Source organism: Protopterus annectens, chromosome 6.part0 (assembly GCF_019279795.1).
Source record: "Protopterus annectens isolate FY-2018-M chromosome 6.part0, PAN1.0, whole genome shotgun sequence".
Taxonomy (NCBI): domain Eukaryota; kingdom Metazoa; phylum Chordata; order Ceratodontiformes; family Protopteridae; genus Protopterus; species Protopterus annectens.
Genome location: NC_056737.1, coordinates 1,412,912,282 through 1,412,937,656, shown reverse-complemented (window position 1 = coordinate 1,412,937,656; position 25,375 = coordinate 1,412,912,282). Strand labels below are relative to the sequence as shown.

At 42.5% G+C, this 25,375-nt stretch overlaps 1 protein-coding gene across 1 annotated transcript in view; it reads left to right on the top strand.

The window, feature by feature from the left end:
- The window catches only part of DARS1 (aspartyl-tRNA synthetase 1), a gene marked incomplete in the record, with an annotated part of 1,501,614 nt that overhangs the window by 890,108 nt on the left and 586,131 nt on the right, over positions 1 to 25,375 (top strand). Inside the window, 1 exon segment of the mRNA XM_044074962.1 lies at positions 24,579 to 24,659. Coding sequence (XP_043930897.1) covers positions 24,579 to 24,659 — 81 coding nt within the window.

Sequence of the window (25,375 nt, the reverse complement as noted above, 5' to 3'; positions counted from 1 at the left end):
TATTCTGCTTCCAAAAGAGGCTTAGAGAATTTCTTCTTCTTCCTCAGCATAGGCCTTTAGCTATCCCTCCTGTTTTGGACATTGTGGATGATGCTTTTCTGAGGCTAATTTGAATCCTGATTCCATGCCTCCTGCTCCTTCTAAGCCTGATAGATTTTATAGTGTTCCTGACTCTCATTTATTTCTATTTAAAAATCCTTCTGCAGACCCTGAAACTATTTCTCAGGGTTCTAAGGCTGCTAAGGTTGCTACTTCTAAAAATCCTATTCCCTCTGAGAAGGATTCTCGTGCTTTAGACAGGTGGGGCAAAAAGGTATATACTTCTGCTACCCTTTCTGTAAGGGCATTAAATTGCCAGTTTCATATGTTTAAATACCAGCAATTTCTTTTGTCTGTTTTAAAGCAAAAGCTTGCTTCCGTACCTGCTTGTGCAGAGGATGAGGAACTTCAGGATGTTTTGCATGCTACTGAACAGGTTAACAAGCATAGCTTACATTGTGGTTTTGATGCTTTGGATGCTTCCTGCAGGGCTGCTGCCTCTGGTACTGTGATTAGGAGACATGCCTGGCTTCATGAACAAAGTTTGCCTGAACAGGTTAAGGCTAAGTTATTAGATGCCCCTGTTCAACATGATGTTCTTTTTGGTTCTAAGGCTGAGGAAGTTATTAAAAGATGGAAGAAAAGGCAAAGTCCATGCAGACTGTAAAAGATTTCTTGCAGGTTCAGCCTCCTAGATTTTCCAGGAATTGGCCCACTAAAATTGGTCCTTTCCCACGTCTGACAGGCCTCAAAGGGGAAGATATAGACGCTCCAGAGGCCGTGGTCAAGGCCAGACCTCGTACAGATCTAGACAATGGACTGCTTCTTCACCTAGAAGGGGAGAAGACAGATCCCAATCTCAAAGAAAACAAACTCAATGACTCTCTCGGTTGGGCTTCAGGACCTCTTTACCTGGACGCCCCTCTCGGAGGAAAACTGTCTCTTTTACAGGAATTGGATTCATATTACCCAGGACAAATGGGTATTGGATGTGATTTTAAAAGGTTACAAGTTCCACTTTCACACTTTGCCAAGGACTCACGGTTGGCCAGATCTGCCAAAACTTCAATGGTCAGAGGCCTTAACTCAAGTGGATGCTCTTCTGGCCATGAGAGCCATAGAGCCTGTTCCACTCTCGGAAATGGGAAAAGGATTTTATTCAAGGCTGTTTCTGGTTCCCAGAAAACAAAACTCTTGGAGACCTATTCTGGACCTTTCTGTGTTAAACACCTTTTTGGAAATTCCAAAGTTCAAGATGCTCACTCTGCAACAGTTACTTCCAATGTTCTCTCAGGACGCCTGGATGGTGACATTGGACTTAGAGGAAGCCTATTTGCATATCCCTATCAGACAAGACTGCAGGAAATTCCTCAGGTTCAAGGCAGGTTCGAGGCACTTTCAATTCTCTGTTCTGCCCTTTGGTTTATCTACTGCGCCCAGAGTCTTCACCAAGTGCCTGGCACCAGTAGTGGCTTAGTGCAGACTTCAGGGGATTCAGATTTACCCCTATTTGGACGACTGCCTTATTCAGGCAGACAGCAAAGATCTTCTGCTTCAACACCTAGACTTCGTTCAACGTCTTCTCCTCTTACTGGGATTCTCAGTGAACATAAAAAAGTCACATTTGATCCCTTCTCAACAAATGGTATTCTTGGGAGCCCTCTTAAACACAACCTTACAAAGGGCCTACCTCACTCCAGAAAAACAAACTCAGCTGGCTTCTACTTTCAACACCTTGGCAACTCTATCTCAGCTCACTGCAAGGAAATTCCTGCAGGCTCTGGGCTACATGGCTTCCTGCATTCTGTTGATTCCAAACGCAAGGCTTCACATGAGAAAGCTTCAATGGTATCTGAAAAGTGTATGGTCACAGCATTATTACGATCTGGATATTCTGATTCCTCTGATCCCCTGCCTCCAGAAGGAGTTCCTCTGGTGGTCCAGGGCATGCATTTTAAACGAAGGAAAACCTTTTCGTCTCCCTCAACCTACTCAAATCCTAACCACGGACGCCTCGGATTATGCTTGGGGAGCACATTTTCTAGACAATTGCCAGCAAGGAACCTGGACAAAGGACCATCTTCACTGGCACATCAATCTGAAGGAGATGTTGGCAGTTCAAAATGCCCTTTGGCCTTCAAGCACCTTTTACAACCAGGGCCTCTGCTAATTCGCACAGACAAAACCACGGTCATGTGGTACATCAACAAGCAGGGGATCTCATTCTTACCCCTTTGCAGACTGGCTATGAGTTTATGGGACACAGCTCTAAATTTGAATCTGCATCTCCAGGCTCAATTCATTCCAGGAAAACAAAATCTTTTAGCAGACAGCCTGAGCAGAAACATTTCAGATCCTCACGAATGGATGCTAGACACCAACTTGTTCAAAAGGATTACTGCAGTTTGGGGATGTCCCCAGATAGATCTGTTCGCATCCCATCTCAATCATCAGCTGCCTCGCTTTTGCACCAGGTCCTTCCACAAAACAGCATGGAAAGTGGATGCCCTGTCTTTCAGTTGGAGAAGTCTGTCTGCATATGCCTTCCCTCCTCTTCCTCTACTGCCTCGGGTACTACTGAAGATAAAGCAGGACAAGCCCAAGTTCCTCATCTTGATTGCTCCAAATTGGCCTCGACAGTTTTGGTATCCGACTCTAAAGCTCCTGTTCTCGGGCCTCCTTGGATTCTTCCACTGAACCCTTCGCTTCTGTCCCAGCATCAGGGTCAGTTACTACATTCCAACCTCAAGACCCTTTGCTTGGCAGCTTGGCTCTTCAAAGGAATTTGATTGCCTCTAGTCTTCCCAAACAAGTTTTGGATGTTCTTTTGGAGGCTAGACGGCCTAGCACTAGGAAATCTTATGCCTCTAAATGGAAGAGGTTTTCTATTTGGATGCAGGACCGAGGTTCTGATCTTCAGGTTCCTGATCTCTCCTCTATTTTGCTTTACCTTTCGGAGCTTTTATCTAAGGGACTTTCATTTTCTTCCATTAAGATTCATGCTTCTGCTATCTCTAAGCATTTCAGTTCTGATCCTCCTGTTTTTTCACATCCTTTGGTGAAGCAGTTTTTGAGGGGGGCTAAGAATTTGCGGCCTCCAAGGACCCCTCCGGTCCCTGCCTGGGATCTTAATTATGTTTTAGAAAAACTTACTTTGCCTCCTTTTGAGCCTGCTGCATCTTCAGATATTATGTTTCTATCTTGGAAGACTGTTCTTTTGTTAGCTTTGACCTCTGCCAGAAGGGTCTCAGAGTTGCAAGCTCTTATGGCTGTGGAGCCTTACCTTATTTTCCATCAGGACAGAGTATCCTTGAGGACCAATCCTACTTTCATGCCTAAGGTGATTTCGAAAGTGGCCTTGAATCAGACAATTCACCTTCCTACTTTCTTTCCAAATCCTCAAAATAAAGGGGAAAGGATTTTGCATTCATTGGATGTGCACAGACAGTTAAGATTTTACTTGGACAAGACTAAAGATTTCAGAAAATCTAACCAACTGTTTGTTTCCTTTGCCTCCAGTTCACTTGAAAACCTATTTCTAAACAAACCATTTCCAAATGGATTGCTTATGGGATCAGATTTTGTTACACTCATCATGGTAAACAGTTTCCTGGAACCATTAGAAGTCATTCTACTAGAGCAGCTGCTACTTCTACAGCTTTTCTCAGAGGAGTACCTACCAAGGACATCTTGGAAGCTGCCACTTGGAGTTCAGTGCATACTTTTTCCAAGCACTACAATCTCCCTTTGTTTTCTAAGTCTAGGGCAGGCTTTGCCTCTGCTGTCTTGCAGGGTATTCTTGCCTCCCCTTCTTCTATCTAAAGCCTCCTCCCTCTCTACACTGCTTTGGGATTCCACCCTACAGTTATGACTGCAACAGTGAAACACGAAGAACATAGTACAGTTGTGTACACCTACCATAAATGTAGATGTTTGAGTGTCTTCACTGTTGCAGTCGGGGTTTCCCTCCCTCCTATCCCCTCTTTTCCTTTTTTGTGGTGTATTTGTGTTTCCTTGTTGGATTCATTTTTGATTTATTGGAGTATTCTGACATCTAGGGCAAGAAAGGCTGGAGAAGATGGCGTCGGCTGAGGGCTATGTACCAAGGCGTACTGACGTCAGGATACTGGCTTTTACAGCCGACGCCGGACCCAGACTTTGGGATTCTGGCCGACCTCGGGCTGCCTGCCGGCAGGAGCACCCTACAGTTATGACTGCAACAGTGAAGACACTCGAACATCTACATTTATGGTAGGTGTACACAACTGTACTTTCTGTTTATCGCCTTCTTACAGCTTTCTTGCACTGTTGCCTAATATATCTGTTTGTATAAAAAAAATGTCTTCATCATCAACCCCTGTTTTCCCATTTTTAAATGCGGTCGGGGTGTTGCATCTGCTGTTCCCACTTCTCTCTTTTCAGAACCACTCTCCTACCTTCTTTGAAAATCATGCACACCAATCTGAGGACTTCATTCAAGTAGCCCATCCATCGGTTGGCTGAGTCTTCCTATTTCCTCTTGCCTTCTCCCTGTATTTCCCGTACCAAGTTGTTATGTTTTCCTGCAAGTGACATAACAGTCATTATCTGTTCTCCTTGACCTTCCATGTAGTTAGGTCTGCTCTGGCTTCTTCTCTGATGTCTTATTTCTTTCTGTTCAACAATGTGCATCCTTCTACCCCATATCAGGCACATGTCCATTGTGTTAGGCTTCCTCACCTTCATTGCCTAGGTTTCACAGCTCACTGCTGTCAGAATATAGTGTATTTATTAAATATGTAAAAAAACAGAAGCAGTCTTAACACCACTGTTTTGTATACTTTTTTGTATACCTTGGTTTTCAACTTCTTTGGCATTTTTCTGTGGTGCATTATGCCTGATACTTTGTGCCAGTTGGCTGTAGTACTTCTGAATCTAGCTTTGACCTCATTTTAACCTCCCTTCTCCTCAGCTGCACCTCCCCTGGTGCATGAAGTCATTATCCTTTTCCACCGTTTTTCTTTCCACCTCATTTTTCAACTTCTTTTGTTTTCCTCCATATGATGCTGTGGTCATGGTCTTGTATGTACTGAGTTTCATCTCATGTACCTTCACTTTTGCGTTCCAGTCCTGAATTATTTACTGGAGTTTCTGTTGAGAGTCTGCTTGTAGTATAGCCTTTGGAATGAGCCTTTGTAAATTAGTACCATACTAACGGCCCTTGTGGGCCATTCCATGCCCAGCTCTTTACCCCATCTGGGAATCAAACCCTGTGCCTTGTGTCTGCAAGGTGAACACCTTAACCACTATGTCAACCTCCCACATATAGTATTGTTTGGCTACAAAGGCTTTGTTTCTCTGTCACTTCTAACCTACTTGATGAGGGTCCCTCACCATTACCCTGATGTGCACCCAATCACACTTGGAACCTCACTGTGAGTCCACACACTTTATACTTTCATCACTGGGTCCTTGTACATAGTCTGCACTTATTCTCCCAGTGCTTCTGGGCTTTGAACCACCTTAGGACTGCTCAAATCGGCTTTCTTGGGGCTTCTTCTTCACTATCTGTTGCACTGCATTCATCGGGACAGTTGTACTGCATCCTGGACTTCATCTGAACTGTGAATTTGTTTATCAGTCAGTTTCCACAGAACTTTCATGCAGTGTAACATGAGCTTGTTTCCTCTGTATTGCCACAGTTGTGATTGCTCCCTTTGTTTTTTTTTTTTTTTATACACTGGCACTAAAATGCTTATTCTCCAGTCATCTGGAATATGCCTCTTTCTCTTTCTTCCTCTCTCTCTCTCGTGTGTGTTTTATATATATATATGGGTCTACTTCTAAACACCGACACGCCGATTCCCCGACACAAAACTCACCGACGCCAAATAACCGACAACACACAAACCCGACAACGCAAAACACCGAACACCAAATCACCGACACACGGAACGTAAACAACACGCGACACTACATACCATACACACTAGCCCTGACCCAAACCCTAACCCTAAGGTCCGACACTATCGCACACTTCACCTACCTGCACCCTAACCCTAACTCACTTACACCCCTAGCCCAAGCTCCGACACTAACGTACACATCACCTACCTGCACCCTAACCCTAACTCACTTACCTGACCACTCCTACCTCCGTCACTATCACACACTTACCGGGTCGCGATCGCAGATTACCCTTGTCGGTCTTTCCACTGTCGGCGAATCACCCTGTCGGTATACGTACCTGTCGGTCATCTGGCGTCGGTGATTTCCGCGTCGGGGAATCGGCGTTTCGGTCTTTTGAATGGGACCCATATATATATATATATATATATATATATATATATATATATATATATCTATATATATACATATATATATATATATATATATATATATACATATATTGATATATATATACATATATTGATATATATACATACATTATATATGTATGTGTGTGTGTGTGTGTGTTTGTGTATATATATATATATATATATATATATATATATATATATATATATATATATATATAAACATATGTAAACACACACACACACACACACACACACACACACATACATACATAGATGTGTGTGTTTATATTATTTATATATATATATATATATATATATATATATATATATATATATATATATATTTAGGTCTACCTGATAAGATTGAAGACCCGGATGATTGAATCCAGCGTGATCGAGACGACTTGAATGAAACCTCAGAAAAATGAAAAGTGAAACCATCCAACTTCAATAAACAGAAAGGAAGTTATTTTTGATTCATGAGTAGTCCCACTTGAAGAAAGAAAGGTATTGCTGGACGTGTGTACTGAACTGTGCAGTCCTTGTGCAGATATGCGAGTGTTATGGGTGTTTACTCTGGTCTTCAATGTAGTGCGATCTCAGAGTTGGTATATTTAATTGGCAGGGCGCGTGGGGGATGCAGGGGGCAAAGCCCCCCTGGAAAAACAGAAGAGAACTTAATCTGCAGTCACCGACTGTTGGGTGGTGGTTGTGATGAGTGGGATCTGTTTGTTATGGTGTTAAAAAAGTCAGCGGCCATTTTCGGATTTTTGAAGTTTGATGTTTTCACTTTTCGTTTTTCTGAGGTTTCCTTCATGTCATCTCAATCATGTTGGATTCGATCATCTGCGTCTTTGATCTTATCAGGTAGACCCATATATATATATATATATATATATATATATATATATATATATATATATGTGTGTGTATATATACATATATATATATATATATATGTGTGTGTGTATATATACATATATATATATATATATATATATATATATATATATATATATATAGGTGCACTTCTAAATCTTGAGAGCTCATAATCTTGAAATTCAAAGTACTGAGTCCAAAATCTCGAAAGTTCAAAATACTGAAAGCTCAAAATACTGATTTCATAATATCGAAAAAAACCTATAGGATACTAACAGTTACTATATTCCACCAGAAATATATCGAGAAACAAAAGACAAAGCATAGAGTTTACTCCAACTATTAGCAGGAGGCAAGCCCCCCTGCAGCCCCCCACACCCCCTGCTACTTAAATATATCAACTCTGAGATTACACTTTACTACACTAAGATGAGTTATGTTGTAGTATAGCAAATTAAAAGGGAACATGACTAAGGTTACATCAGGCAGCCATGAAGCATGTAATGGTATGTTTGCCATTTTCTTCTGTGGAGTGCGATCTTGGAGTTTATACATTTAAGTAGCAGAGGGTATGGTGGGTGCAGGGGGGCTTGCCCCCATGCTTATAGTTGGAGAAGAGTTATATGTTTTGTTATGTAGTTGTGCTGGAATATTATAAGCATTGGTGTACTCTGTTTTTTTCAATATTATGAAGTTCAGTATTTTAAGTTTTCAGTATTTTGAACTTTTGAGATTTTGGACTCAGTATTTTGAATTTCAAGATTATGAGCTTTCGAGATTTAGAAGTGGACCTACATATATATATATATATATATATATATATATATATATATATATTTATACATACATATATATATATATATATATTTATATATACATACACACACACACACACACACACACACACACACACACACACACACACACACACTCACATACCTCTTTGTTAGTCAACCTGTATTCCCACTTCACCTGATTTCTCACCTTTTGTATCTTGTACTGCTGTTTACTTGTTAGATTTCTCCATTCCATCATCATCTTTCCTTATGCACTTTAGTTTCCTACCTGACTCAGTTGCATCTCTGTTCTTTCATTTTCAGACATACTGTTTTGAGTAGGTGTCATTCATCTTTGACTCCACCTATCTCCTCTTCTTCTTCCTGAGGTGCCAGATGTCTGAGTATTTCTTTGAAATTCTGTTCTTGTATTGCAGTCAGTTTTAAAGACATCAGCCTTATCTCTGTTAATGTTAGAGTCTTCTCTCCACTCCATACAGCAGATTGTGGCCACCCTTGGTTTATGTTGATGGTCAGCTGTTACAGTTGGAATGACTTTGCAATCACTGATTTCACCCCTTTGCACTTTCCCCTCTAGAAGGAAGTCTACCCAAGTTCATTGTTAACCACAGTTGCAGGTGGTCTTGTGCATCCGTCTTTCAGAAGGTTGCATGTTTTCCTCAGTGGTTGCATTTTTTTTCTTCTGGGGTCTTCCAGTTTCTTCCCAACTCCATAGACACACTTGTAGGTTGATTGACTTTTTTTGTCATTTATTTGTCAGGATGTGCTTTGGTCCCTGTGATGCTAAACTGAATGAAAATGGGAATACAGAATTGATGGATGTATAAGACGGGGCAGTTTAAGGTGGCATCTTTCCAAGTAAATGTTAAATTGCTTTTCATGTTGGTCAGTGGCATGATGAACTTAGGCATAATGTTTTATTTTTCTGCTTAATGGGTGCATTTTTTCTTCATGGTGTAGACAGTTCAGTGGAGGTCAGCCCATAGAAAAGATGGTTATGTCATTTGATGAACACCTTCTGTCTCGTAAGTAGAGCAGGAGAGACAGAGAATGTGGTGTTAGATAGTTGGCTGGGCTGAGGCTCACAAGTCGAGTTTCTTGTGTGAGAGAAGGAGATGACAGCTTAAGCGTTCCATGTGGAGTCAAGTAGAGTCCAAATATTAGTTATGTTAGCTGTGATGAACAGAGGCAAAGTAAACTGGAAGTTAAACTGTATTTGGCGAGGCAGATGTTAGGACACCACTATTGACCATGGTCATTCGATCGCTGAGCCTCTAAACACTAGGGCTTTTTCACTGTGATGAGAAACCCTTACACCCATGCCATGATGTACATTGATTAGAATGAAGGATGTAGTCAATCTGCATTCAGGGGATAAAGATGAGACACAGGAATGAACAGTCATCAGACTCGAAGGCTGTAATTACTACTGTTAAAAAAGTATCCTGATGCTAATTGTTCTTGTGGGAAAATGTATATAAATATATAATATATATATATATATATGTATGTATATATATAGATTCAGTAGACAATCTTGAAATACTGAAATGTCGAATTTCAGTGTTTCGAGAATGTATAGTCGAAATTCCACATACCCGAAAACCCACAACCGCAAAAACCACAACCACTTCCATACACACAGACACCACCACACAAACGCACGCACATACACCAACCTAACTACACTACAGCAAACAAAACAACACACACAAACGCAACATAACATGCAAACACACCTACCCTATCTATAAGCAGGGGTGCCAAGACCCCCTGCACCTCCCATACCTCCTACTTATATATAATATATATATATATAACTCCAAGGTCGCACTAAACACACAAACACACAAAAACCACCACTACAAGCACTCACACAAACTAAAATCTCTACCCAGTACCCTTACGTAAACACCAGTTACCTGAATCTCCAGCTAAATCCACAAACCACACCGCACGTCAAGAACGTGACACCATGACAGCAGATTCGACATTTCCACCTTCGAGATAGTGCAGTTTTGCATAACTGCACTTTCGGCTATTCAGTCTCGAAATACTGAAATTCGACATTTCAATATTTCGAGCTTGTCTGTTGAACCTATATACATACATATATATATATATATATATATATATATATGTGTGTGTATATATATATATATATATATATATATATATATATATGTATATATGTATATAACCAGAAAATTGGTCTCCTCTACAGACATAACTGCTTCCTAACTCCCTCCTCCTGTCAAACTCTTGCATCAACCTTCCTTCTCCCCTCTCTCTTGTATGGTGCTCCCCTATTCTTCAACCTACAACTTAGCCTCCGTTCCAAACTCGAAGCTTGTTACAATAAAATCTGCAAATTTGCAACCAGTTCTAAGAACTCCTCCCATCACTGCCACTCTCTTCACAGCCTGAACTGGCTTGAACTCCACAACCACCTAAAATACCTACAACAGCCCACAAACTCATCTTTAAACTAACAGAATGCCCCTCTCTTTCCAAATCTCTAACACCCTACACACCTGGACGCACCCTGAGATCCAAAGGCCAAAACCTCCTACATGTACACAAACCCCCACACCCACCTGGCCAACTATTGCTATCCCACACCATAGCCAAACTGTGGAACGGTCTCCCCACACCACTACGTAACATACCAAACCATAACAACTACAAATCCATGCTTCACTCCCATCTCGCCTCCAAATGGGAATGCCCTTCACATGCTCCCACCTAAAACACCCACACCACTAACTACACTCATAAATCATTTTTCTTTGCTAAATTTAACAATATGTCATAGGTCTTTCTCTTTACATCTTTCCAAATTATTCTTTATATTATATATTCTTATTATTATACATCTTTCCTATTTCTTTTGCATGCCCCCCTCTAGCCTGCCTTACACATATTCTCAAACTGACACTCTCTTAATTGCTAAGCAGTGTATCTATTCATGTAAAACTGTTATTTCCTGTACATAATAATTTTGATATAAGATACTCACATTATCTGTTACTAATGTGGCAACTTTCTGTATATTTGCCTTTTCCAAGTTTTACAAAACTTTGTACTTATATTTTGTGATGTTGCAAATGTCTGTCTGTATTTGTATTCGGAGCTTTTCTCCTCGGGTCTCCACTGAAAATGGGCCACAAGCCTAGCTGGACTAACCCGGTTAACAAACAATAAATAAATAATATATATATATATATATATATATATATATATATATATATATATGTGTGTGTGTGTGCCTTTCTATTCATCTGTTGCAGTATTCTTTACATGAAGGAGTTATCCGCCGTAGGCGACCTGATGTTGGCCAATATACAAAAGTCTTTCACTGCTGTAGGGTGCATGGGACATCACACGTTGGCTGCTATTGCACATCAGCCATAAAAGTGACGTATGCACACATTGACTTCAGAAATTCTCTGCCTCCAGTCCGAACGCCTCTTTCAAACGTCGGTCTGCTCACTGAGTCTTTAGCTGTGTTCCAGCATTTTCTCAGGTACGTGCCCTTTGTGGGATTCTTGTTTCTTTTGCTACTGTTTTGTGGTAGGGTTCATGTCATCCAAAAAATGCAAATGCCAGTGTGGAAGACAAATTCCACATAAAGATAGCCATCTCCAGTGTTTGTTTTACCTAGATCTTACGACCACAAATCCTGTCCCATTTGCCAGGTTTTTGTGCCCAAGACCTAAAGAAGTAGACTTTTCCTCCCTAGCCATTCACTTGGAAAACCAGCACTTAAAGTTGCTAGCTAAAAGTACGATTGAGAGATCCTTGGGGCCCAAGGTCGAATCACTTACGAAACTGAATGCCAAATAACCGAGACCTGAACTTTCTGCTGTGTATCTTGCCACCGACATCTGTTCTGAGGCGGATGAGATACTGGAGATACTTACAATTTCTGGTTCCGATTCACAAGTCGTGCCTGATGTTGAGGCCACCTTGGATCCGACCACAGGCATGTCCTCAGAGGCTGAGCGGGCATCCGTCTTCTTGGATGTACAGGGAGAACCGAGGCTTGTGATAACCAAAGACCCCAAGGGGGATACTGCAGATCCTTGTGCGGGAGGAAATTCAATCTGATATTATTGATTTTAGGCCTATGCCTGGGCCTCCTACATTACATAGGGCAGACCTGCATCAAAAGAAGAGGCAGAAGGCTAAACACTCCCCCCCCCCCAAAAAAAAAAAGAATCCCCAGAGTGATTGGCAACAATTCAACCAAGGCCTTTTCCAAGCCCTTATGACCCTTAAGCCCCCTCCGAGTGCGTGAGTCCCTGCCCTTCCCCACACTGCTTCCCCACAGAAAAGGGGTAGGGAATAGATTTCATCAGAGCAAGACTCATCCTCAGAAGAGATATCTGTAGCCTATTCCTCACAGATCCCCTCCCCTTTAGACTTTGCCTTCCCAGAAGAGGGCTCCAATGGAAGTGACTCACCCATGGAAGAACTCTCCTTTGGAGAGGCTGTGGTCAAAATGAGGCATCATTTCAAATGAGAGAGCACATAGATGTCCTTCAAGGATGCATCTGCAGTCCTAACAAATGGGTTGTCCTGTCGTCAGGCAGCCCTTCGGTCGGCCGGATTCCAAAGTCTGGGTCTGGCCTCGGCTGGTGTCGCACTTCACCCGACGTCATCTCTGCTGGTCTTCGGGTATAAAGGCATCAGCCGACGCCATTTTCCCCAGTCTTTCTTGCCGTGTGGCGCCTGAAGCAGAAGCTGTTCGCAAGTGCCGGTCGGTCAGATCCAGAGATTAATATTACCGAATACAACTTCGAAGACTTCTAAAAGCTAAGTACCCCGTTGGGGACTCTCTTGCCTCAGCCGATGTCAGAAAAAGTAAATAACTGTTTAACTTGTGGGAAACAAATACCTCATAAAAATTTCCACTCTTACTGCTTACCTTGTTTAGGCCCAGACCACGACGTAGCAGCTTGTTTAGCCTGTGCTTCCTTCAACCGACGAACGCTTAGGCGTCGGTCGGAGTTTGCTGAACAGTTTTTCGGCTCAGACTTTGCGTACATTATGCCGTCGGATCCTCCGACTTCCCAAATCGTTAAGAAACGCAAAGAAAAGGACCGACACTCGCGGTCCGCGGTTTCAGCCGAAACCACGGTAAAGCAAACCGCGAGTGTCTCGGTTTCGGCCGAAACCGAGCAAACGGTTCAATCTACAGCCGAATCCATGACTACTACCGAGGCCCCTTCTACCCTAGCTGAATTGGCCTCTGAAATTTTGCCTTCTAATGTGGTTTCTCTAGAGTTATCGGACACCATCCCTTTGGATGTCTCTACCCCAGCACGTGGTGTGGCTAGGCCTCCTGCAGCCATGTCTATAAAGGCCTTTGCCAGGGCTAAAGCAGCCAAAACTGCTAAATCAGTGCCTGTTAAGCCCCCCTCTCACAGGCCCAGCTCCAGTTCACAAATGCTTACTCTGGCAGAGGATCTCATCTCTCTAATAAGGGGATCCCAATCTCACAACCACCGGAAAAGAGACCTAGAGCAGAGCCCCCTGAGCCAGGCTCCTCAGATGACTCTTCTGATGACTCAGACATTACAGACCATCCAGAGGCTCCTCTTTCTACTTATGAAGTTTCTGATGCTGAAGAATCTATTCCTTCTGCCTCTCCACCAGAGGAATTTTCCTTTGGGGAAACCTTACATGCCATGCGAGAGCAATTCCAATGGCAGGGACAAGATTTCTCAGATTCAAGAAAAGGCTTAGGACCTTTTACACTTACCACAACATAGGCCCTTAGCTATACCTCCAGTTCTTCCTGTTGTGGATGATGCATTTAATGATGTTTGCACTGCTCCTGATACTTTACCTCCAGCCCCTGCTAAGCCCGACAGGTTCTACAGGGTACGGACACTCATCACCACTTATACAAGGCTCCTTTTGCAGATCCGGAGACTATCTCCCAGGGGCCTAAGGCAGTAGCTTCAACCTCAGCTAAAAACCCTCTCCCTTCTGATAGGGAATCCGGTCCTTAGAGATGGGGTAAAAAAGTATACACCTCCGCTACTCTCTCAGCTAGAGCTTTGAACTGTCAGTTTCATATGATCCAATACCAAGAGTTTATGCTTGATCAGTTAACTAAGAAACTGTCCTCTGATGATTCCTTAGATAAGAAATATGTTCTAGAAATGGTGAATAACATTCAGCAGGTTAGTAACCATTCTTTAAAATGTGGCTATGATGCACTGGAGGCTTCATTTAGATCAGCCATGACTGGCACAGTTATAAGAAGGCATGCATGGTTGAAAGAGCAGGTCTTGCCGGATCATGTTAAAGCAAAGCTATTAGATGCTCCTATGGACAAGGTCAGTCTATTTGGTTCTCCTGCCCAACAAGTAATGAAGAAAATGGAAGAGAAGGCAAAATCTGTACAAACAGTTAAAGATTTCTTACAGGTACAGCCCCCAAGGTTCAGCAGGAACTGGCCTTCCAAAAATTGGTCCTTTCCAGACTCCTCTAAAAATCAGAGAGGCAGGAATAGACGTTCCAGAGGCAGAAATCAATCCAGAGGAGGTGCCTACAGGGGATGCCAGTGGCAAGGCAATAACCAACGAGGCACAGATACAACCACTACCACTGCAACAGGACAATCACAGTGACTTGGCTCTAACACCGCCTACCAGGGAACAAATAGTAGCACCCTTAGGCAGAAAGTTAGCCTTATTTTCAAAAAACTGGCACTATATCACAAGAGACAACTGGATTTTGCAAACTATAGACCAAGGCTACAGGTTTCATTTCCACACCTTACCAGCAAAAAGAGGAATGCCAAACCTACCACCAAATCAAAAGTCAGAAGCCCTAAAACAAATAGCTCAATTAACAAAGATGAGAGCTGTGGAAAGGGTACCACCTACAGAACAGGGCAAGGGATTTTACTCCAGACTCTTCCTAGTACCAAGAAAAGAGAACAGTTGGAGACCTATTCTCGACCTGTCCGCTTTAAACACATTCATCATCGTTCCAAAATTCAAAATGCTGACCCTACACCAACTTCTTCCCATGCTGGGCAAGGAGTATTGGCTGGTAACTCTAGATCTCAAGGAGGCATACCTGCACGTCCCCATACGACCAATTTGCAGAAGATACCTCAGATTTCTTGCAGGATCAGAGCATTATCAATTCTCAGCATTGCCCTTTGGCTTATCTACTGCGCCCAGAGTGTTCACGAAATGCCTGGCATCAGTAATCGCTCATTGCAGGCTTCAGGGAATCCAAATTTATCCATACCTGGACGACTGCCTGATGCAAGCGGACAACAAAAGCAAGCTGACACTAGACTTACAGAGAGTCATTTGCTTACTACAAGCCCTGGGATACACAGTCAATTTAAAAAAGTCAAAACTGGTACCATCCCAGACAATAACATTCTTGGGTGCAGAATTGGACACAGTAAAACAGATGGCATTCCTAACTGCAGAAAAACAAGAACAACTTCCTCTGTACTTCTTGGCACTAGCAAAGCAGAACAAACTAACAGCAAGGAAATTACTGCAGGCCTTGGGTTTCATGGCATCCTGCATAATCTTGGTCCCTCATGCCAGACTACATATGAGAAAGCTACAGTGGTACCTAAAGAATTTATGGTCTCAACACAAGCACAGCTTAGAAACCGAAATACCACTAATCCCATGCCTGAAACAAGAATTCCTATGGTGGGCTCAGACATGCCAGGCAAACCCAGGCTTGTCCTTCCACAACATTCAAGCAAGCCAAACCATCACAACGGACGCCTCAGACCTCGGTTGGGGGGCACACATGCTGGACAAGTGCATTCAAGGCATATGGACTCCAGAACAACTACACCTGCACATAAATCAAAAAGAAATGCTGGCAGTAAAACTAACAATCCAGAATTTCAGACCATTCCTCAAAGAGGGCCAATTGATGATAAGGACAGACAACACCACAGTCATGTGGTACATCAACAAACAGGGAGGCACGATTCATACCCCTATGCCGAATGACTCTGGACCTGTGGAATATGGCTCTGAGCTACAACATTCAATTACAGGCAATATTTGTACCGGGAAAAGAAAACATCCTAGCAGACATGTTAAGCAGAACTACCTCGGATGCTCACGAATGGATGCTACACCCGGACATCTTCAAAGCCATCACAAAGAAATGGGGAATGCCACAAATAGACCTATTTGCATCCCCACTCAATCACCAGCTCAACAAATTCTGCACAAGGACATACCACCCTCTTGCTTGGAAGGTGGACTCTCTATCCTTCAATTGGAAAGGCCTGACAGCATATGCATTTCCACCCCTTCCTTTGATGCACAAGGTACTACTGAAAATCAAAGAGGACCCCCCAAGGATAATTCGGATAGCCCCAAATTGGCCAAGACAACATTGGTATCCATTACTGAGGAGCATGTCGGGGAACGTGGACTCTACCCTGATTCCTTTGATGTTGACTCAGAGCAACTACAACATCTTGCATCCAAACCTGAAAACTCTGCAACTCACTGCCTGGTACATTACATAAGAGCATCCAACCCAGATTTATCCCAAAGGGTTAAAGACATTATCCTTGAGGCCCGCAGACCTTCTACTAGAAGGAACTATGCAGGAAAATGGAAAAGGTTTGTCATTTGGAGTACGGAAAGAGGGAAGATGTGTCAAAGGTAGATATTGCCAACATCCTGGAGTATTTGGCAGAGCTCCTACATACTGGCCTGTCCTATTCCTCCATCAAGATACATGCATCAGCTATTTCTGCAGAATACAGCCTCGATCCCCCTGTCTTCTCGCATCCTCTACTCAGGCAGTTCCTCAGAGGAATTAAGAATGTAAAACCTCCTAGGAAACCACCATTACCAGCATGGGACTTGAATTTTGTGCTAGAAAAATTGACACTCCCTCCATTCGAACCAGCAGCAACAGCAGATCTTCAACACCTATCCTGGAAAACTGCTTTCCTACTGGCAATTACTTCAGCAAGAAGGGTTTCGGAACTACAGGCTTTAATGGCAGTGCAACCCTTCCTAATCTTCCATCAAGATAGAGTGTCCATGAGAACTAGTCCTACATTTATGCCTAAGGTGGTATCCAGAGTGTCTCTAAACCAGGCAATCCACCTACCTACCTTCTTTCCCAATCCACAGAACAAGGGGGAAAGACTGCTGCATACCTTGGATGTACATAGACAGTTGCGCTACTACCTGGACAGAACCAAGGGCAATAGAAAAACTGACCAGCTCCTAGTAGCCTATGCAACAGGAAGGGAAGGAAAAACAATTTCCAAACAGACAATCTCCAAGTGGATAGGAAATTGCATAAGATTCTGTTACTCCTATCATGGAAAGCAAATTCCACAGAACATAAGGCCTCATTCTACAAGGGCTACAGCCACTACCACAGCCTTCTTACGAGGAGTGGCTACCAAAGACATTATTGAGGCGGCTACTTGGACCTCCGTACATACATTTGCCAAGCATTATAACTTACCTCTATACTCTAGATCCCGAGCAGGGTTTGCCACTGCTGTGTTGCAAGGGATCCTAACTACACCATAATTCTTATTCCTCCTCCCCTAGTTTGGCTATGGTATTCTACCCATTTGTTAGGACTGCAGATGCATCCTTGAAGGACATAGTACAGTTTTGTACCTACCATAAATGTAGATGTCCGAACAGGATAGCATCTGCAGTCAGGATTACCCACCCTCCTTCCCCTCTGTGGTACTCCTAGGGTATTGCCCACCTAATAGCTAGCTGGGGGGGATCTCTTATGGTGTATTTGTTTGTATATATGTACATACATGTATATTTTTGTGTTTGCCTTCTACTTTTTGGGAAACATTGGCATTTACCCAAAAATTTAGCTATCCAAGAGGGCTACTGGCATCTGGGGCAAGAAACACTGAGGAAAATGGCGTCTGCTGATGCCTTTATACCCGAAGACCAGCAGAGATGACGTCGGGTGAAGTGCGACACCAGCCGAGGCCAGACTCAGACTTTGGAATCCGGCCGACCGAAGGGCTGCCTGACGACAGGACAACCCATTTGTTAGGACTGCAGATGCTATCCTGTTCGGACATCTACATTTATGGTAGGTACAAAACTGTACTGTATCTGATGTACAAAATAAATACTATGGTCTTCTGCAAGTGGAATCACCCAGCTCTTCAGCTATTCCTGCTGTGTTACAAGCCTTTTTAGATGCTTTTGCCTGTGTCTTCCAGTCCCCCGACTCCCAGCCTCCTGCTCTAAGAAGCCTGACCGATTTTACAAAGTACCTGAGCTCTGCAAATTCCTATTTAGCTGACCTTCAGCGGATCCCTGAGTTATTTCACTGGCTTCAGACAAACCATCCAGGTTACTGCCTTCAAATTATCTTCTTCCTTCAGATAAGGACAGCAGAATCCTGGAAAGGCTGGGCAAAAAAGCAGACACTTCAGCCACCCTGGCATTTAGAGCCATTAACTACCAAGCAGACATGACCAAATTTGCCCTAGAGCTAGTGCCCCAAATTTTTCAGGTCAATTCTGCTTTGCCTGATTCAGGGAGTAAGACCTTCACTGCGTCCTTGATTGGAGAATCCTCACAAGTAGTCAGCAACCTCATCAAATGCGGCTATGATGCTCCAGAGGCTTCTGCCAGAGCAGCTGTCTCAGGCTGTGTCTTAAGGAGATTCTCCCGGTTAAGACTGCAGCCATTACCAGAGGATAATTAAATCTAAACTTGTGGATGCCACTTTGGGCAACTCTGCATTGTTTGTCCCCACAGCTGCTAACTTTTTAAAATCTCTGCAGGAAAAGGGTAAGGAATTGGAGGAATTGAAGCACATCTTTATTTCTCCAGTGCCCAAATTTCATTGAAATTACTCAGCTAAAACTGTCTTTGTACGTAGACATTCCCACTCTCTTCCACTTGAAACAAAGAAGGGTGGTAGGAGACATCAGCAGCTCAGGGATTCCCCTGTAACTTCAGTTCAAAGGCAGCCCTTTCCTGACAAGCCTGGTTACCTCTGACTGCCCAGACCACCTCACCCACATTCCTCTTTCCCCTCTGTCTTTCTCTTCCAGTATGGGAAAGCATAACTCAAGACTCCTGGGTTTTTTCTGTCATTCAAACTGGATGCTTTCTGGGGGACTACTTTATGCGCTCGAAACACGAAAAACCCAAATCCAAATAGAGCGACACATAAAGCGCACACCACGAATACTTCGAACGTACTAAAGCATGAAATTTAAAACCTCGAACCGTCATAGTCTGCCAACCCAGCACCCGCAGTACACTACCTACCCAAACACAATAAAAAAAACACATGCATACATTAACCAAAACCCTACTTTTAACACTAAATTAAAGCACCAAAACCCTACTGCTTAACCCTACACTAAACCCCACATACACAACTTTCTATGCACTATCCTTAACCCCTCCCTAACCCTAAGGTCCGTAACTATCGCACACTTACCTTATGGAGCTATACCGCAGACAGGCCAACTATGCAAATTCGATATTTCCACTTTCGCGGTTTTGTTCGTTTGACGTATTTGCAGTTCGCTCTTTACGTGTCGCGCTATTTGGATTCGGGTTTTTCAGCTTTCGAGCACGTAACGTTAGACCCACTTTCTGGTATGGGACTCCCTACCTTCCTTCAGGTGCATCCCTCAACCACCAAGGGAAGATCTACCCTCTTTTACAGAGGTACTGCTAGACCTTCGGAGACAAGGGTACATTCAGGAGGTACCAGAAGACCAAAAAGGAAGGGGTTTCTACTTCAAAATGTTCCTAGAGCCCAGAAAGGATGGTCTTTGCAGACCCATTCTGGATCTGAAGTACCCGCTTTCCCGTATGTTAACTCTTTAGACCTTGTTCCCCCTTATTCTGCTACAAGCCTATTGGCTTCCCTGGATATCAAAGATGCATGCCTACACATTCCCATCCACCCCAACTGCAAGAAGTTTTTACGTTTCTCTGTGGTTTCCTGGCATTTTCAGTTCTCTGTCTTGCCCTTTGGACTTTCTACTGCAGCAAGGGTATTTACAAAATGTCTAGCTCCAGTGATTGCCTACTGCTGGCTTCAGGGCATCCACGTTTTTCCTTAACTAGACAATCTCCTCTATTTGGCAACTTTCCCAGAGATCCTAGAGCAAAACATCCTGTTTGCCATTCCTCTTCTACAAAGTCTGGGATTCACCATAAACTTCAAAAAATCTGTTTTCACCCTCTCTGAGTAACCCATCTTTCTAGGATGTAGGATATAAACAGACCTCATGATGGTCTCTCTTTCTCCTCAGAAGGCACAGGTCCACACCTCCTTCTTCCAAAATCTTCTGCCTCTTCACCACATTTCAGCCAGAGAGTTCCTCAGGGTTTTGGGATTTGTGGCATTCACTATTCCAATGTTATATTTGGCCAAACCTCACATGAGAAAATTCTAGTGGTTTCTAAAGTCAGTCTGGATGCAGCATCCTGAAGTTTCCAGTTCCTCTCATCTCCTGTTTAAAGAGGGAACTACAGTGGTGGATCCAACAAGTGTTCCTCAGCCCAGGACCCCCCTTGCATCCTCTGCCACTAGTCCAAGAGCTGTTCACAGAAGCTTTGGATGTGGGCTGGGGGGCAGCTTCTGGAAACTTAAAACCACAAGGGGTATGGTCCCCTACTCAACAAAGAGAACATTTCAGTGTAAGGGAGATGAGGGTGCTGCTGCTAGCTATTTAGACCTTTCATCGTCTTTTCCTCCCAGGACCTTTAAAGGTGTTCACAGATAATATGATGGTCCTCTGGTATGTGAGCAAGCAGAGGGGGAACCAGATCATACCTACTATGCAGGCTGGCACTTCAGGGTTGGGAGCTGGCAATCCAATATCCGGTGACTCTTCAGGTAGTGTACATTCCATTCTGCCAAAATTGTGTGGCAGACACCTTGAGCAGGTCCCTAACAGAGTCCCACAAATGGATATGGCAAAGGGATGTGTTTCTTGATATTGTCCGCTAGTGGGGTATACCTCAAGTAGATTTTTGCCTCCCCCAAGAACCAATTTCCACAGTTTTGTGCCAGCGTTTCACACCCACTGGTTTGGAAGGTGGATACCCTCTTGTTTTCTTGGAAGGGGATCTTTCTGTATGCATTCTCTCCCCTTCCACTCATTCCGAAGGTCCTGTTCAAAATTAAACAGGACAACCTGAAAATCTTTCTGGTGACTCCTTTTTGGCCAAGACAGCATTGATTCCCTCTTCTCCTGCATTTAGCCAAGGGTAATCACCACAAGTTACCTCACAGGGTGGACCTTCTCACACAAGACAAAGGAACCCATTCATCCTCACTTGTCTGCCCTTCAGATGACTCTGTGGGTGATAGGATTTTAATTCCTTTTAGACACCTGTTCTCTGAGGGCATGTTAATGGTCCTACAGGAGGCCAGGAAACCCAGTACCAGAAAATCTTACCTATCCAAGTGGAAGAAATTTTCACTTTGGTGTCTCTCACAAAACTAGGATCCATTATCAGTGGAAGTCCTCTTTGTTCTGTCTTTTGTGTGAATTGATCAATGCTGGCTTGGCCTATTCTTCAGTGAAGGCCCATATGTCAGCTGTCTCTGTCTGTCTGCCCCCCCCCCCCCAGCTAGCAGATTTGAGGCTTTTTAAAGGCATCCTTCACATTAGTCCTCTCAGGAAACCTATTTCTCCTCCTTGAGATCTTCATTTAGTGCTCGAAAAGCTGACTGCCCTCCCTTTCAAGCCAGCTTCATCAGAATCCCTGCAACACTGCTCCTGGAAAACTGTACCCCTAATAATTTTAACTTCAGCCAGACGTGTGTCTGAGCTCCAGACCCTAATACCCTCTCCCCCCTTTTTGGCCTTTCATAAAGACGGCGTATCCTTGCGTACCTACCCTTCCTTTATGCCCAAGGTAGTCAATGAGTTGTCACTCAACCAAGTCCATTCATTAACCTACCTTCTTTCCTTCTTCCTAGAACTGGTGAGAAGGTGCTGCACACCCTGGATGTGCATAGAAAATTTAGATTTTATTTAGACAAGACTAAATCTGTCATGAAATCTGACCAGCTTTTTGTTTCCTATGATCCCAGGGCTCTGGAATTGCCTGTTTCCAAGCAGACTATTTCTACTTGGATTTCTAAGGCTATTTCATTTTATGTAAAGCATGGTAAGACCCTTGCTTCTTCTATAAATCCCATTCCATTAGGACTGTAGTTTCATCTGGTGCTTTCTTCAAAGGACTAGATACTAGCTCTGTTCTTGATGCAGCTTCATGGACTTCTGTGCATACCTTCACTAAACACTACAAATTGGATGCATTTCTAAATCTAGGGCAGGTTTTTCCAGAGCCATACTCCATGGCTTTCTGGAGAGCTTGACTGCTTCGTCCTCCACTCTCTCTTCATGAGCTTTTGTATTCTCCCTCATGTAAAGAATACTGCAACAGATGAATAGAAGGACATAGAATAGTTGCATAAAATCGTACCATAACAATAGATGTCCTTCTCTTCTCTGTTGCAGTATTCCATTCCCTCCCTCGTACCCCTGGTTGCTTGTTTTTTTACCTTGGATAGTCATACCCTACTTTCTTTAGGCAGGCATTCCTCCTGGGAGATTCAGTACTGAGAATGGTGCATACGTACGTCACTTTTATGGCCAACATACAATAGCAGCCTACGTGCGATGTACCATGCACCCTACAGTAGTGAAATACTTTTGTACTGGCCGACGTTGGGTTGCCTACAGCGAATAACACCCTCTTGTAAGGAATACTGTAACAGAGAAGAGAAGAGCATCTGTCATTATGGTAAGATTTTACACACATAGATATGCATACACACCCACATACCTACACACACACACACACACACACACACACACATATATGTGTGTGTGTGTGTGTGTGTGTGTGTGTGTGTGTGTGTGTGTGTGTGTGTGTGTGTGTGTGTATGTATGTATGTATGTATGTGTGTGTGTGTGTGTGTGTGTGTGTGTGTGTGTGTATATATATATATATATATATATATATATATATATATATATATATATATATATATATATATATACATATAAAATATGGGTCTACTTCGTAACATTGAAATTCACAACACTGAGACCAAAACATCTAAATCCCAAAACATTGAAAATGTGCTTCATAACATTGAAAACTACAATGCATATGTAAATAACATCCTCTCCACCTATAACAACACCTAACTAACAAACACACTTTTTACTACATTTCTGCAAGGGGGAAAGCCCCCCCTGCACCCCCACACCCCCCGTAAATTAAATACTGTTTAAAGTTAATTTCCTAACCTCACTGTATCACAATCACCATACACTGAGGTTAGAAAATTAACTTTTTTCCACTGTAGTGCGATCTTGGAGTTGGTATATTTAATTTATGGGGCGGCAGAACCCTCCCCATATCTGGGGTGCAGGGGGCCTACTCCCCTGCAGAAACACAGTAGAAAGTGTGTTTATTAGTTAGGTGATGGTGTAGGTGGAGGGGATCTTATTTACTTGTGCAATATAATTTTCAGTGTTATGAAGCACACTTTCAGTGCTCTGAGCTTTCAATGTTTTGGGTTTTTAGTGTTTTGAATGTTCGATGTTATGGTCTCAATGTTATGAAATTCAACGTTACGAAATTTCAATGTTATGAAGTAGACCCATATATAAATATATGTACACACACACACACACATACATACATGCACACATGCAAGCGTGTGTGTATAGTCACACACACATATCAAACTTTTTTTTTTCAAATATATTTTTATTGAATTTTACAAACTTTTCAAACATACAAAGGAAAAACTGTAAGTCATTACAGGAAGCAGTAATGTATAGGTATATATATATATATATATATATATATATATATATATATATATATATATATATATATATATATATATATATATATAAAACAGTTAGTACAAAAACTATTAATTTATAAAACAGCAGTTATCTTACAGGGAAACTTGCATCTTGGAGAATAATATAGCAGTAAAGACCCCCCCCCCCCCAATAACCTATTACAGTCAAAGTCTAGAGATACAAATGGAAAATGGTTTGGAAGGTTGACTGTCTTAAGAAGAAAGAAAAGCGGTAAGGAGGGCATATCCATATAAACCAACTATTTACACCATGTACAACTCTTTATACCATATTTACACCATGGATTCCAGGGGATAGCAAAATAATATAACAAAATGCTTTGTAAAATCAAAAGTTACAGTGTGATGATAACAATGTCTAATGATTATAGGGCCAGATATGATACCGATGGAGGATTTCCTGGAATGTAGTGTTAGTGACCCACATTTTGGAAGATTATTTAGTTTGGAGTAGGTACATACACATCAAACTTGTATGAGAAATATTTTCTTTTCTTTTTTAGTGGTTAAATGTAAGCACTTCTATCTGAAATATCTGTGATATACTACTTGTGAATATGCAAATTATTTAGAGGGTATAATGTTTTTTCAGTTTGCATTATGCACAGTGTATTTTGCTGAACTGTTTCCACCTTTTTCCCACTTTCAGATCTTTGTGATCAGTTTAGCGGAGCCTCGTCTGCCTCTGCAGCTAGAAGATGCTGTGCGTCCCGAGTCTGAAGGAGATGAGGTAGGATGCTCTGTTTTGTTGAATTTTTGACAGCAATGTCAGTACTGTAGCAGTAGCAGATGTAGAAGTAGCAGAATCATTCAGAGAAATTGAAGCAATGCAGCCTTTTATGTTAGTGTGAGTGACGTGTGCACTTATAACCTGGTATGTATGTTGTGAATCTGAACTAGAAGAAAGTGTGCATTAGGGGAACATTATTACTTCACACCACTTCTGAATGGCATATGATCACATTTTGGTTGTCTGCCATCACCAGCTTCAATTATTTCATTAATTTATTTAGTCTCCTGACATTAATATTAAATATAAAGTAATGTCTTTCGGCTTTTCCCAGTTAAGGGTCACCACAGCAGAACTCTGGTCTGCTAATGATTGGCAGTAGATTTTTATGGTGCAGAGTTGCCAGCCCGATGCCCAACCTTCAAAGAAGGCACACTGTTTCACGCTCGCACCTACCTGCATGTCTTTAACATCACTCGACCGCGAGGAGGACATGCAGACTTCACACAGAAGGTGCTCCAGCTGAAAATCGAACGGGAGAACCTCTTGCTGTGAGGTGACAACGCTGTAGTTCCACAATTGCAGATCTATACATGTAATCAATTTCAAGGAGGTCTGTACCTCCTTCAGAATGGGAAATATATAGTTTTGGTATACAATTATTTTTATAAATCATTTGATGAGCATGAAACATCATCCTTGTTTTCCTGTCCAAC